The sequence below is a fragment of the Podarcis bocagei genome, assembly GCF_964188305.1.
Source record: "Podarcis bocagei genome assembly, chromosome: 6".
Lineage (NCBI taxonomy): Eukaryota > Metazoa > Chordata > Lepidosauria > Squamata > Lacertidae > Podarcis > Podarcis bocagei.
In genome coordinates this window covers 46792548-46808947 of record NC_138130.1, presented here as the reverse complement: position 1 = coordinate 46808947, position 16400 = coordinate 46792548, and the positions used below count along the sequence as shown (strand labels likewise).

At 41.2% G+C, this 16400-nt stretch overlaps 1 protein-coding gene across 10 annotated transcripts in view; it reads left to right on the top strand.

Moving 5' to 3' along the window:
- Window positions 1-16400, top strand: part of DMD (dystrophin) — a 1036503-nt gene that overhangs the window by 225525 nt on the left and 794578 nt on the right. For all 10 annotated transcript variants that reach the window (XM_081197764.1, XM_081197771.1, XM_081197761.1 and 7 more), the window contains exon 2: window positions 10774-10835. In XM_081197764.1, the coding sequence (XP_081053890.1) occupies window positions 10774-10835 (62 nt within the window). The remainder of the gene's footprint in view (window positions 1-10773; window positions 10836-16400) is intronic.

Genomic DNA, 16400 nt, shown 5'->3' with positions numbered 1-16400 from the left:
AACTTCCCTGTGGGAGTACTAATATAACCTTGCCTAATTCAAAATCACAATGTGGGGGAAACCATGAAGCCAGCCAGTGGCTTTCAATAGCTTCATCCTTATTTTAGACATTGTGATATTTAAGTATACCGCAATGTTTAACTGGTGATATCACCCAGCCCTACTTTGCAGTAGTTTTGTTATATGAGTTGTGTTACCTAGCTTTTATTTGCAAATAAATTGAATCACTGGAGGTGGTTCTTGTTCACTTCTATGGTGTCTGAGATGACTAATATTTATTATTTTAGTTATAAAAAGCAGACCTCACAGACTAAAAAGAATGAAGAGAGGAAGCCAGTTGAAAATGCAAGAGTGAATGTCTAAGTGGTTAATAAATGTTTAAAAGCAAAAAACAGAAGGAGCAAACTGGAGGCCGGGAGGCAAAGCATTCAGGAGATGTACTGTCAAATGAGTGACAGAATTACCTTCCTATGTACCGTATGTTACATGGTTTAGAGTCAGGCTGTGGCCTTCAGTTCAGTTCTAAGGCTGTATTCATTGATTGGAGCTCTTTGTAAATCAGCATTGTTTTATGTATGTTACAGGGTTACATTTAGTTTCGAGTCCTTGCTGCCCTGTGGAATATATTTTATTTTTATTTTTATATGCTTTGAGAAATGCTAAAAGGCATCTTGCTGAAACTTAAAGAAAAGCTCAATTTGATTTTCACTCTGACTTTCCCCTGAGAATGAATGCGAGTTAAATGCCTGTGTTAAGTTGACTGTGAGAGCTTTGAAGGGGTGTTGAAAATGAAAACTAATATAGCTTTTCTTTCTACATGTTGTTTTTAATGAGGGGTTTGCCGTACATTCAGATTGTGATGGGGTGACAAAATGAGATTGTTATTTCTGATTAAAAAAATTCCTTCCAGTAGCACCTTAAATTTAAAAAAAAATTAATTTTTTTATTTTTTTATTTTGACTATGGCAGACCAACACGGCTACCTATCTTATTTCTGATTGTTATTTTAAAAGTATGTTAATTCAGCCCCTCCACCTAGGCGCTTTGCTTTTCAATGGTTGCTTTGGCCAAGGATAAAAGATGCAGGCAGATAAGGTAGGAGGAGGGATATTTTCATTAAGGCCAGGACTTTTGTTCAGCAGAAACACCATTAAGAGACTGAGGGAAGCGTTCATGGTGAGTTCAGACACCTCTTTTTCTAGAAAAATAGCGCTGATTAAGGCTATCTAAAGCATTTGAAGAGGGGTGCTTCTGTGGCAGTGTTCACCTTGATTCTGAAACCCTAGAAGCAGCTGGCAATGAATAGAGAGATGAAAACCCAGAAGTGAATGCCTCCATTTTTGAATGCACCTCAGAAAACGAATGGCTTCCGAGGCTCTCTCTCTCTCTCTCTCCATTGAACTTGCTGACAGCCCTTTGATCCTCATTTTTTGAATGTTCTGGAAGTCGAATGGACTTCTGGAACTGATTATGTTCAAAAACCGAGGTTCCACTGTATTTCAAACAATACAGTGGTACCTTGGGTTACATATGCTTCAGATTACAGACGCTTCAGGTTACAGACTCCGCTAACCCAAAAATATTACCTCAGGTTAAGAACTTTGCTTCAGGATGAGAACAGAAATCGTGCTCCGGCGGCGCGGCGGCAGCAGGAGGCCCCATTAGCTAAAGTGGTGCTTCAGGTTAAGAACAGTTTCAGGTTAAAAACAGACCTCCGGAACGAATTAAGTTCTTAACCCGAGGTACCACAGTACAGTGGTGCCCCGCAAGACGAAATTAATTCGTTCCACAAGTTTTGTCGTCTAGCGAATTTTTCGTCTTGCGAATCACGAAATCCCATAGGAATGCATTGAAAATCAATTAATGCGTTCCTATGGTCAAAAAAAGTCCAAACAAAGCCAAATTTGGTACAACAACAGTTTATTAACTGCTCTTTAAAGTCACACATACTGTAAAGAGCAGTTCAAAAATTGAAGGGAAAATAAATTAACTTTATAAACATGACAGAAAAACATTTAAAAATCAACAAAGTGTACAGTACATTTTCTAAGACTCTGGGGGACCACTCGAAGAAGGCTCCTCTTCCACTCTTTGCTTCTTGCTCAAGAACCTGTCCATAGTCTGCTGCTTCATCCGCCTTTTCAGCACCTCCCTGAAAGGCGACATGACCCTCGTATCAAAAATGTTCCCAACGTCATGTGCCACGTGCTTCTCAGGGTGGTGCTGCTCTGCAAAAGTCTGCACCTCCTTCCACTTCAGGCAAATGTCCCTCAGTTTTTCGGAGGACAGCCGTTCCTCAGTTGCTTCCTCCTCTTCCAGTGAGGCCTGCTCCTGCGCAGCCTCTGCCTGCAGTTCGACCAGCTCCACGGTGGTCAGCTCGTCGTCGTGCTCCTCCACCAGCTCGCAGACTCCTCCTCCGTGACCTCTAGGCCCATGGTCCTCCGCAAGGCAACAATGTCCTGCACCACTGTTGACTCTGGTGCATCAGAGTCACTTGGTGCCACACAGTCCGGCCACAGGCTGCGCCAAGCGCAATTCAAATTTCTCTGGCTGATCCCGTTCCAGGCCGTGGTGATCATCTTCAAGCAGGTGACGATGTCGAAGTGGTCTTCCAGAATTCCCGCAGGGTGATGGTGGTGCAGTCAGTCACCTCGAAGCATCGCCTGAAAAGCTCCTTGGTGTAGAGTTTTTTGAAATTGGCGATGACCTGCTGATCCATCGGCTGGAGCAGTGGCGTGGTGTTAGGTGGCAGGAACATGATGTTGATGAAGCTGAACTCCTCCAACAAGTCCACCTCAAGGCCTTTAGGATGGGCAGGAGCATTGTCCATGAGAAGCAAAGCCTTCAGCGGCAGGTCGTTGTCCAGCAGGTACTGCTTGACAGCAGGGCCAAAAGCAAGATTGACCCAGTCCACAAACAGCACACGTGTGACCCAAGCCTTGCTGTTGGATCGCCACATGACACTCAGCCGCTCCTTGTCGATCTTGTGTCTCTTGAAGGCCCGTGGGTTCTCCGAGTGGTACACCAGCAAGGGCTTGATCTTCAGGTCGCCGCTTGCGTTGGCACAGAAGAGCAGGGTCAGACGGTCCTTCATGGGCTTGTGGCCAGGCAACTTGGCCTCCTCCTGTGTGATGAAAGTCCTTTTGGGCATCCTCTTCCAAAACAGCCCGGTCTCGTCGCAGTTGAAGACCTGCTGTGGAACGTAGCCCTCCGTCTTCACAACCTCCAGGAACTCCGCTGCAAAGTCTTCAGCCGCAGAAACATCAGAACTGGCAGCCTCTCCATGCCAGAAAAAAACACACAAGCTTCCAGATTCTTGCAAACCCCTCCCCAACTGTTCCCCCAGCCACCCAGCACACAGAAATTCAAATCCAGAATTTTTTTAAAAAAAGAGCAGAGTGGCCCAATGGTCACAGAAAATCATAAAAATGCAGAAAAAAACACACAAGCTTCCAGATTCTTGCAAACCCCTCCCCAACTGTTCCCCCAGCCACCCAGCACACAGAAATTCAAATCCAGAATTTTTTTTGAAAAAACAGCAGAGTGCCCCAATGATCACAAAAAATCATAAAAATGCAGAAAAAAAACACAAGCTTCCAGATTCTTGCAAACCCCTCCCCAACACCAAGTCCTTGAATTCCAAACACCCCAACCCAAAATCCAAAACCCCCCAAAAAAGTTTTAAAAACTTAACTTACCAAATGGCTGCAAAAGAAGTTCTGGAAAAGCTTCAAAAATCACCAAAGTCTTTAAAAACCTCAAAAAAGGCTACTATGTACACTGCGTTCTATGAGTTGCTCCTCGAAGTCAAGTCGCAACTGTATTAACAGTGTTAAGAAAAAGGAAACAAACTTGCAAGACGTTTTCGTCTTGCGAAGCAAGCCCATAGGGAAATTCGTCTTGCGAGGCAACTCGAAAACGGAAAAACCTTTCGTCTAGCGAGTTTTTTGTCTTGCGAGGCATTCGTCTTGCGAGGTACCACTGTACTTTAAATTTTAGAGAGCAAAGGAGTGGGTTGTGTGCAAAATTGAATAGGTATCCGAAGTTCAAGCTATACATGGCCTTTTTTTGGCACTTGAAAAGTTTGCACCATGTGCCAAACAATGGTTCAGGACCCTCACCTTAAAAGATACAAACAGCTCTTGATTAGTTTATCAGTGGAGGTAGTACTCCCTGGAGACAAACTTCTGTTTTCACAGGGGCTAATTGAAGGCAAAATAGAAGTGTGTCTATGTGTGCTGGCAGTTTTCAAGTAGATCAGATACAGAGCAAGGCATTGGCATACATCCACAGTTCTTGCTCCTCCCAATCAAATAGTGTAGCTGTTTTATGGCAAGATGGACTGCCATAAATACAGGGCACCTACATTGACAAGAAATTCTCATATGCCGTAGGTTGAGTCCAGAATTCAGACTGAGCACTATTCCCTCCCAGGCTAGAATGTGAGAAATGGGGTATTTCTGTCTTATACAAAGCAAAAACATGCCTTGTTTCTTTACCGTTTACATGCATTATATCCTCATTAATGGTAACATTTCTACTGATACGTGTCATAGAGGCTGCTCAAATTAAGTAGCAAAATCTAATTGGGTCACACACAGTGAAAATAGGGAGTCAGTCAAGCAAACTAAAATTGTCTGTGTGCTAATTACTTTAGATAGGAACAAAGAAAGCCAAGTTACTTGGAAAAACACTGGCTTCCATTATCTACTAGTATATTCACAATAATTGGATTTTCTCAAGATTGACATGTGTCCAGTATTTAATGCAGTTTTCTATGAACTTGGGGCTTCTAAAGTTTTTTGTTTTTTTTTAAGGTTCAAATATAACACTTCTTGTCTTGATGCAAATGCTTTGTTATTTTTTAGTGTTGCTTTTGCACTATCAAATTATTTACCACTTCATATATATTTTTAAGTGAACAATGTCTTTGCTCAAGGAATTTCGAATGGATTCCCACGTTTCAGAGATCATTTTGTCAACAGAGTCAAAAAGCCTCTTTTGTACCCTACTAGCTTCTGAATGTAATACATACAATTTGGCATTTTTCATAGTGATAAAGACTAGAAGTTTCCAGTTTCTACAAGAGTACGGTAATTTTAACCTATGAATTTTTCTCTTAAGTGACTTTTATGGTATATGTGAGAAAAGATTCCAAAGCAAAATTCCCTACATAGACACTTTATTTTTATTTGTCATTTATTGATGGCCTTGATGGTGTTTCATCAGATGGTTCTGATTTGGTGAATGGGAACCTGGGATGGAAGATCAGCTGGGTGAGTCTGAAGGTTTCCTCACCACATTCAGGAACAGTTTTGCTTTGGAATGTATTTTTATTGAACATAACAGCACTTTTAACCTTTTCTGGCCAAGCCCATTCAAAGTGCCTTACAACATTTCAAACCCCCACAATATGTGCACAGTAAATAGGCTGTCAATTTATTGCAAATGAATAAAAATAAAATAAAACAGTATAATTAAGCCACTAAAGAAATATCACGCTTGGAAGCTTAATATTAAGTGGTATGTTTTTAGAGCCTTCCAAAATCCCTGCAGTGTACTAACAGGACATACCTCAGAAGAGCGAGAATTCCAAAGCTGTGGGGACACCACAGCAAAAGCCCATTTCCTCATGGCTACCTACCTTACTTGACCTAGGAGATGAACACTTGAGGAGGACCTCTGATGCTGATTTTAATGTCTGGGCAAGTATATATGAGCACAGGTGGTCCAGTCAAAAGCTTGGACCTAAACCAGTGTTGCTGGTGTAAAAATGGTGCCACCAATGCTGATTGTCTTAGCCCCATCAGGATTTGGGCAGCCACAGTCTGAACTAACTGGGTTTTGAACCATCTTCAAAGGCAACTCCACTTCGAGTGCATTACAGTAGTCTAATTTGGGTACCCCAAGCACATGTATCAATATGGCAAGGCCATACTTCTCCAGATGGGGTTGCAGTTGTCATTGCCCAATATCGGCGCTAAATCCCTTTCTGGACCAACCAACAATACCTCTGTCTTGCTTAGTTTTTATTTCAGTTTGTTTGCCCTCATCTGTTCAGGGTTTCATCAGCCTCTCTGGAATCAGAACAGGGAAACAAAAAGGTAGAGTTGAGTGATTTAAAACCACTGAGAGGTCCAGGAGAACCAGCAAGGTCCTGCCACTAAATGTCTCCTGGAGTAATCATCCAACAGGGTGACAAAAGCTGTTTCCAGCCCCAAACCAGACCTGAAGCTTGATCAGTTAGCTCTGATTGCTACCAAGTATAATGAAATATTTTTATTGTTAGATTCTCACATATTATTTTTATTTTTTTAAACAAATTGCAGGTACTCACATTGGGTGGTAATTGAAAGAAACCGCATGTCTTATAGGACATGATAAAATGCAACTTATGTAATATTTTGCTGAAATATTACACAGGATGCTATATAAACTCCTATCAGTTGTCTTTCTACATTATGAAATTAAAGTTGTAACCCTGGACATGTTTTCCTGATAGTAAATCTCAGAGTAGTGTTAAAATTGTGTATGACTTTATTAATTTTTCATTATGCACTTAGTGCATTTTATACCCCATCTTTTTCTCTAAAGAGCTCATAGTGGCATACATGGTTCTTCCCCTTCCCATTTAATCCCCGCAAGAACCCTGTGAAGTACCTTAGGCTGAAGGGCAGTGACTGACCAATTGGGGATTTGAACCCTGATCTTGTGGTTTTTGGTCCAACTCTCTAGATACTACACTACACCGGCTGTAAGCTGATGGGTGACAGTAAATGTTTTAAAAAGCAGCAGGAAATAAAACACACAGAATATGCTTTTAAAGTAATTTTAACTAATAGGTTTAGCTGTACTATAAATTTAATTTGTACTTAGAGAATGCATTTGGGGGGAAATTGGAGAGGAGTCACAGTGTAAAAGAAGGCTACTCATTTCTGTCTTTAATATGTGAATCCAAGGACTGAGATGGCACTAGATCTAATACAGAGCCTCAGTAATCACCTGAACAGAGAGTTCCATGAACACTGCATTAAAAATCAATCCATCAAAATAAGAAATTGCAAGATGGGTTTTCCATGTACAATTACTTGACATGACAAGGCTAGCAAAATCAATAGACTTGTGAATTTTCTTTCACTCTTCACTTACTTTTGAGGACTTCTTTTATATTCTTGTAGCAAATATTCAGTACAGGGGATTTTTTAAAGATAGAACATAATTTGGATATAGTATTGCTAATAATATTTCATTTGAAAATGCATCTTTTGTTTGAGTTGACAGTGGAAAAAATGTTAGACAGAATAACCTATGTCCTTTTTGTTGACTTTATTTAATAATTTGACTAATACGTGAACAGCACAGCTAATATTGCAATGCAGTCTTTTCCACCAAGAAACTGTACTGGAACAATTGGTACTGTCATGGCACTGACTTTGTTAGTGCTGTTGCCAAGCTTTTTCTAATAAGATAGTGTAGCATGAAATAAGGTCTTATTTTCTTCAGGTTTCAGCTGCCATTTCTTTGTGTGCTTAACTCTTCCAAAAAGGGAATGAAAGATCTTGGGTTTTTACATATTATTGAAGTCTTAAGTGTACCCATCATGAAACTTAATTCACTCAAAAATCAGCATAATGAGCATAAATTAAGTGCATGATAGCTGTAAAAGGTTACTAAGTACCCAAAGAAGAATATAAGATATATACTTTGGTTTTCTTTTAAAGTTCCTCTTTGTACTAAAAAGATCCCTTCAGTTTTTTCCAGAGAACAATGCCAGCTTAGGTTGATGCAACAGCTGTGACATTCACTAGACAGATATCAATACCCTGGTAATGTCAAGATTGGACTCTTGTAGTGCTTTGGGTTCTATTCAAAGTAGTGTTAAGGGCAATCAGTCTGCAGAAGAATTTCTCCTTCTCTTTTGTCTCCCCACCCTGCTCAACATGCTGCCTTAATCTGTTCTGAGGGTTGAGGTAAAACTTGGAGAGGAGTCACTCTGTTAGCCATGCATATTACAGAAAGCTACTCATTTCTTCCTCCAGCCAACCTAGCAGTCTGAAAGCACGTTAAAGTGCAAGTAGATAAATAGGTACCGCTCTGGCGGGAAGGTGCACTACTCTGGTTCACCAGAAGTGGCTTAGTCATGCTGGCCACATGACCCGGAAGCTTACGCCGGCTCCCTCGGCCAATAAAATGAAATGAGCGCCGCAACCCCAGAGTCATCCGCGACTGGACCTAATGGTCAGGGGTCCCTTTACCTTTACTCATTTCTTTAATATGATAATCCCAGGACTGAGATGCCCCTAGATCTAATACAGAGCCTCAGTAATCACCTGAATCTGGAGTGCCACGAGCACTACATTGAAAATAAATCCATTAAAATAAGGAATTTCATGATAGGTTTGTTTGACACTTATATGACATAACAGGACTAGCTAACTTCACCACGGTATGGCTCTCCTTTATCACATACACAGCCCAACAAGACAATGGCAAAAATCCACCAACAGCATACAAATCAATATGGCTAACCTGATCCAAAACACCCACTCACTGCATTCACACATGAAAACAAAGATCACCACAGCCAATCACAAACAAACAACCACACCCTAGGCCAACCCCAACTTCTCTCTCCACCAAAAGAACACAAGTGAATAGCAGAGAACCTGCACAAGCGACACTGACACAAAACCCCACATATATTAAATAAAATAGAAACTTCACCACCCGACCCCACCCCCACTCACCTTTCCCCCCTCCACCTCTTTCCCCCTTTTCTTCCTAATGTCTCAACAAAACTGATCTGTAAAAATATTACTTGAAAAAAGAGACATTGCACATACTTTTGTAAACGAATAAAATCTTTAATAAAAATACATTTTTTAAAAAACAAGACTAGCTAAAATAGAAGGAGCATGAGACCATCATATTCCCTGTTGCTTCATCATAGTCGCAGTCGCTGTGTTGCCCCTGACATTTTGGGGGGGATGACATCGTGCAAGCATTGTGTGTGCGAGCATGATGTCAAGTGTGTTGCGCATTGGCATGCATCGTGTGTGTGACAACTGTTGCATCAGGAGAGGCCGATCAGGCCTCCTCCCGCTGTGACATTCACACAGGAGGCCACACTGGTCCGTGTGCGTCTCAGTGTTGCACAGCATGGGGCAACATAGTGCTAGGCCTCCTCTGCCCCCACAAGATTGTGGGGCCTGAATGGACATTGCGGGGGCCACAGCCAAATAAAGTTGGTGCGCCTGATCATGGTTCAATCCATCATAGTAGGTTTCAAAGCTTTCTTGCTTTGTTTTTAGAGTGACCTGTAAGCTGTTTGGTTTCCCTTCAGGTTCTATGAAAGACTCACACTCGCTTGTATAAAAGTAGTCTATTCAAGAGAGTGGAAAATACAAAGATTTCACAATGAAGTTGAAGGTTGCAAATGTGAAATATCACGTATCTGTGGAAATTTTTGGTAACCACTCATCATTAATTTTTGATCTACTGAAGGCTGATTGCATATTACTAAGCATCCTTATCTTTGGCCACTTGTGCATCTGTTACTCTGCATCCCCTGATTAACTCTCAGAATCGTCCCTTTCCTCTGTGATTGCTTCCATTAGTTGGATGCTATCATTTCTCTCCTAAAGAAAATTCTCTGTGAACTGTGACCTGCAAAAATGCTGTTTTTTGATGTAATGTTTAATTTTAAAAAACTCCAAGAGGTTTTAAAAAGATTGTCTTGATTGTAGTCTAAAACTGAATAGCTTGAATTGCTGAAATAAGAAAAGAAAAACCTCTGTTGACATTTGAAGCCAGCCATTTTATAGAGATCCAAAGAAATGCTCAATTAGACAAAAGGGTACTGTTGTCTTAGAGTATGAGATACAAATCATATGTTATTAGTAATCTTTGTTGTCTGCCATATCTTTATATAAGTGAAATGGCGCCACACATACAGAGGAGAGAGATATCAACAGATTTGTGCTTGGATATTTGCAGAAGAACGTAAAGTTTAGGGGTGCCACTCAAATAGCCCAGTGACAATCTAATATGTTTAGTGTGTCTGGAACACTGGGCTGTATGTTGAAAATGGAAAACCGCCAAGAGATGAGGTAGAACAGCAACTGGAATCCCAAGCAGAAAGCACCCTGCATTGCAACATTTTGTTGCATGTTCCACTTGTATTATTTAATATCCCTGTTTGATCTTCTATGAAAGTAACACAAATGTCAAAAAGAATTTCCAAATCCACCCCAGCCAACATGGGCAATAGGGATTATGGGAGTTCTTGTCCAGCAACATGTAGAAATCCTGCCCTTAAGGACTGCCTCTTCCAATATGAACTCACCTGGACTCTGTACTTGTCATCTGAGCCCTTCTCTATGCCCGCCCTCACCAAGAGGTTAGGGGGTGGTTTTATTTTTATTAGCTAAGCCTGAGTTTTTGCAGAGAGTGGGAGATATCTCTGCACTCGACCTTTCAAGCACTCAAAAGACACACACCACCTAAAATGAAACAAAAACATGCTATTGTTTCTGTGGCAAGACTAAGCCTGCACTGGAAAGCCTGCTGCTTTCAAACTGAATGTATATGAAATGGTTTATCTGCAACACAATTATATTAACTACCCCACACTTTTCAATTAGACTATAAAACAGTCGGAAATTGTTTGTGTCCTTGTGCCCTGTTTATCATAAATAATATTTGTCACTAGCCAAAGACAAGCTAACCCTTTAGTCAGCAACGTTAACAGAACTGTATTTTCTTTTTTTACAGATGAAAGGGAAGATGTTCAAAAGAAAACATTCACAAAATGGGTAAATGCACAGTTTGCTAAGGTAAGAAAATCTCCCTTTTTGCATTCAGAATCAAATGTATGTGTTCATTTTAAGGGTAACTTAAAAAAATTAAAAATATTAAAGATTTTCATGAACTACAAAGAACGTGCAATGTCTCTCTCTTTTTTGATCATATTATAAATTCTTTTGGTTATGTTCAATTTAAAATGTAAGACAATAAGATTCCATAGGTAGGGGAAGAGGGTAGAGGGTGGGTGGTAAACTTACACACTATCTTGTTTTCTCAACTTGGTATGTATGTGGGGTTTTCATGTCGGTGTCAATTGTGTAGGTTCTCTTTCTGTACATTTGTTGGTTTATATTGGTGATGAGAGAAAATTGGGTATGCTTGTTTGCCTTTAATTGCCTTTGATTAACCAATATGGAATATTGGGTGAAGTTAGCCGTATTGATCTGAATGCAGGTAGTAGATCCCTACTATCGTTGTCAGTTTGAGCTTTGTGTGTAATAAAAGAGCCATGCCGGTCCTCTTTCTTTTGCCCTCATGTCAGTTTTAGTTTGTCAGTTAACTTTTCTAATAAGACCGTATTCCATACAATTTGGTACCAATGGTCCATGCTTACTTCAGACAAGTGTCACCAGAGTCTAACTGATGTTTCTGGCCTCTGAGAGTAGGTGGGTTATAAGCTCTTTATGGTGCAAGTGAGCATTATTGTCTTGGAAAATATTTAATAGGGCCAATTCTGGTGTGGGTTCCAATATCTGTTTAGTTATGCTACATACATTTTGTAGCACTGCTATCCAAAAGTGTTGGATTTCCATTTTTGACCATCAGTAGTCTTTGACTACAAATTTATCGCCATTGGGATTTGATGGCAAAAAGGTAAAGGAGCCCTGACAGTTAAGTCCAGTCACAAATGACTCTGGGGTTGTGGCGCTCATCTCGCTTTACTGGTCGAGGGAGCCGACGTTTGTCCTCAGACAAACGTTTGTCCTCATCTCGCTTTATTGGCCGAGGGAGCCGGCGTACAGCTTCTGGATCATATGGCCAGCATGACTAAGCTGCTTCTGACGCATCCAGAGCAGTGCACAGAAACACCGTTTACCTTCCAGCTGGAGCGGTACCTATTTATCTACTTACACTTTGATGTGCTTTCGAACTGCTAGGTTGGCAGGAGCAGGGACCGAGCAACGGGAGCTCACCCTGTCACGGAGATTTGAACCGCTGACCTTCCGATCAGCACCCAAGGCTCAGTGGTTCTTTGCCTAGGAATTTATCACCATTGGGATTTGATGGTAGTGCATAGTTTTTCCCTGAAATGGCTTTGCTCTTTCCTCTTTTATAGTAATAGCTCATATTGAAGATGATAATTTAGCAGTGCTGATGTGTGAACAGGCTTGTGATGGGATGGTCAACAATTTGTCATTATTGTCATCTTTGTTTACAGAAGAGTATGCATGAATATTATTTTTTAAATGAATAGCCTTGATTGCAGAATTGAGTCAGACATTGTTTCAGAAGTGTTTCTTGGTAAGATTGGCTTAAAGGGTCTGCTTTTATTGTAAACAGATGTTAAAATATATGATGTCACTGTGATCATAGAAAAATAGAGAATCTATTAATGAAGAGTAAAATAGTGGATGACTGAATTATTTGCAGTGAAAGAAAGCTATGTACAGACTGTAAGAAACTTTTTGATTTTGAAGTCATTATATTTGTCCCTAGAGAAAACAAGACTCATACATGGTTCATAGTGACTTCTCTGTTCCAACAATAATGAAAATGCTATGTGAAATGTTGATTACAGCTGAGTTGAGAATTTTGCAAAACAAATTTTACAAAACAATTAAGAATCATATTTTTGACATTTCTTGAGCTTGTAAAACTAGTGCTGCTTTTAAAGGGACTTTTTAAAGGTTTTAGAAAGAGGCTTTGAAAGCTCACCTGCAGAATGAACCACCATTTAATTGAAGGCTCAGGATTTAATAAAAACAAATCATTATTTCATGTAGAAGTATTAGGACTGCATTTTCATTGCTGAGAAATTAGTCTGGGCTCTGGTGGCAGTTGTCCCGTGCACTTAACTTTACGTGGTAAATTAGGATCTTAGGAGCCAACTCCTAGAGGCTGAGGCATCTCCCCCCCCATAAAATATTTGAGGGGACTGCCCCCCAAACTTGATAGACATTCTCATTCAGATGGTGTGCGTGCTCTGCATCATGTGATTAATTATGCAGGGTGGGGCTTACCTGCCTCTCCTCAATATTTTATTCAAGTTGGCACTCCTGGATGGGATGGGTAAAAAGTAGCTGTTGTAGAATGGCCTATATTTGATGTTTCAAATTGATTGATGCTGCTGTCATGGCAGTATCCTGACAGCAGAGGTCTGGGGGAAATGAAATTTCCCTTTTGGCTCCTTGGCTCCTTGTACTAACAGACTACTGCTGCTCATGACAGCTTCTCAGAGATTTCAGCAGTGCATTTTGAACAAAACCTGAAGACTTGCAAGCCACATTTTCTTTTCCATTGCAGATATTTTCAGGAGAATTGAGATTTAAATTGACTAAGTTAAGGTTTTATGGTGTTGATCCAGCTAAATAGCATCCTATTACTTATGGTTTCTAATATCACATTTTTTTCACTAGGTTACCCATGCTGAGTATTTATATATATCATCTTGGGAATATGCAAAGCCTTCAAATATTCAATGCATTGGATAAATGTTGGTGATTTATGCATAGGTTTTCATTGGCCTAAGGCACAATATTGAGGGTGGTGATATTGGGCTGTGAGATGACGATATAGACTCTAGGCTGTGTATCAAAGGAAAGAATGTGAATAGACCTGAAGACTTATGCTGCAATAAATTGAACATGAGAATTTTAATTGTCTGCTGACTTTGGTAGGTAGAAACATTGTTAGGTAGACTTTGTTACAGTAGAAACATTTAACTCTCCAAACATACTGGTTTTCTAGCTTGTCTTGAGAATTTCAGCATAGAACAGAATAAAAGTAAAAATAAGTAAATAAATAGATAGTAAATTTGAAAATGTGGCACTATCATAAAATTGAGCAACTGGGTTTCAGAAAACTGAGCTTTTGTAAAAACAGCAAAGTGTATTGTGGCACCTTAAAGGCTTTCAAATCTGTTACATATCAACTCTGCTGTTTCACAGCCTCCCTGCTTTATCTGGCTAAGATTGTGGCTGGTGTACACTTATGACACACAACTCTATTTCTCCATGATGCATAAGTCCACAGTCACTGTGCATGATTCGATCTTTTGTTTGTGCTCAGTGTTGAACAGTATGGGGGCAATAAACTGAGTTGGAACAGTGGAGAGATGGAGACACTGTTGGTAGATGATTCTTATATCTGGGAGGCTCACCTGTCCTGGATAGGGATCCAGTTCCTCTGAAAGAATATATTTGTTTGTAGGTGCTCTTGGATGCATCTTTGTCATCGCTTGGACTGCTGAAATGCGCTCTATGAGGGGATACCTTTGAAGGTGACCTGGAAACTACAACTAATCCAGAATGCAGCAGCTAGACTGGTGACTGGGAGCAGCCACCGAGACCACATAACACCAGTCTTGAAAGACCTATATTGGCTCCCAGTACGTTTCCGAGCACAATTAAAAGTGTTGGTGCTGACCTTTGATGCCCTAAACAGCCTCGGCCCAGTATACCTGAAGGAGCGTCTCCACCCCCATCATTCTGCCCGGACGCTGAGGTCCAGCGCCGAGGGCCTTCTGGCGGTTCCCTCACTGCGAGAAGCCAGGTTACAGGGAACCAGGCAGAGGGCCTTCTCAGTAGTGGCGCCCACCCTGTGGAACACCCTCCCACCAGATGTCAAAGAGATAAACAACTACCTGACATTTAGAAGACATCTGAAGGCAGCCCTGTTTAGGGAAGCTTTTAATGTTGGATGCATTTTAATATTTTGTTGGAAGCCGCCCAGAGTGGCTGGGGAAGCCCAGCCAGATGGGCGGCGTATAAATAAATTATTATTATTATCATTATTATCATCATCGGAGGCAAAGGTAGCTAAGTGTTACAGACACAAGTCCTTTATGCTGCCATTTTACACCAGTAAAAGACAACGGGTAGAAGGGTTGAAAAGTTTTATTCAAAGCTTCAGCAGAGAACACTCCAAAAGACTGAGCCCCTTACTCCATAAAAATATGATTTTCTACCACACAGTGTCCTAAGCGAGGTACATTTTAGATTGGCTGCAGCCATATTTGGAGTTGTTCTTCAGTTATGTGTAACTGGTCATTATCTTGGGACTCAGGCAAGGTGTAGTAGGTGCAGCTGGCTGAGGCTGGTTCTGTGGTTGTGATTGTTAGAACATGGTTTTTCCAACTCATAGAATCATAGAATCATAGAGTTGGAATAGAACACAAGGGCCATCGAGTCCAACCCCCTGCCAAGCAGGAAACACCATCAGAGCACTCCTGATATATGGTTGTCAAGCCTCTGCTTAAAGACCTCCAAAGTAGGAGACTCCACCACACTCCTTGGCAGCAAATTCCACTGTCGAACAGCTCTTACTGTCAGGAAGTTCTTCCTAATGTTTAGGTGGAATCTTCTTTCTTGTAGTTTGGATCCATTGCTCCGTGTCCGATTCTCTGGAGCAGCAGAAAACAACCTTTCTCCCTCCTCTATATGACATCCTTTTATGTATTTGAACATGGCTATCATATCACCCCTTAACCTCCTCTTCTCCAGGCTAAACATGCCCAGCTCCCTTAGCCGTTCCTCATAAGGCATCGTTTCCAGGCCTTTGACCATTTTGGTTGCCCTCCTCTGGACACGTTCCAGTTTGTCAGTGTCCTTCTTGAACTGTGGTGCCCAGAACTGGACACAGTACTCCAGGTGAGGTCTGACCAGAGCAGAATACAGTGGCACTATTACTTCCCTTGATCTAGATGCTATAGTCCTGTTGATGCAGCTTTTTTAGCTGCTGCGTCACACTGTTGGCTCATGTCAAGTTTGTGGTCAACCAAGACTCCTAGATCCTTTTCACATGTACTGCTCTCAAGCCAGGTGTCACCCATCTTGAATTTGTGTCTCTCATTTTTTTTTTTTTGCCCAAGTGCAATACTTTACATTTCTCCCTGTTAAAATTCATCTTGTTTGTTTTGGCCCAGTTCTCTAATCTGTCAAGGTCGTTTTGAAGTGTGATCCTGTCCTCTGGGGTGTTAGCCACCCCTCCCAGTTTGGTGTCATCTGCAAATTTGATCAGGATGCCCTTGAGTCCATCATCCAAGTCATTGATAAAGATGTTGAATAAGACCGGGCCCAAGACAGAACCCTGTGGCACCCCACTAGTCACTCTTCTCCAGGATGAAGAGGAACCATTGATGAGCACCCTTTGGGTTCGGTCAGTCAGCCAGTTACAAATCCACTGAGTGGTAGCATAGTCAAGACTCAGCAGACTGCATACATGGAATGCCCTCCATGACACTAGGGCGGCCAGCTTCCCAGTTGCCTATCAAAAGTGGTTGGAAGTGCTGTTTACCAGCTGCAGCTGGTACGCTAATCATGGCCATTCTTGTACAGGGTACCCTGGCTACAGTGATTCATTGATTGGTAATCTCA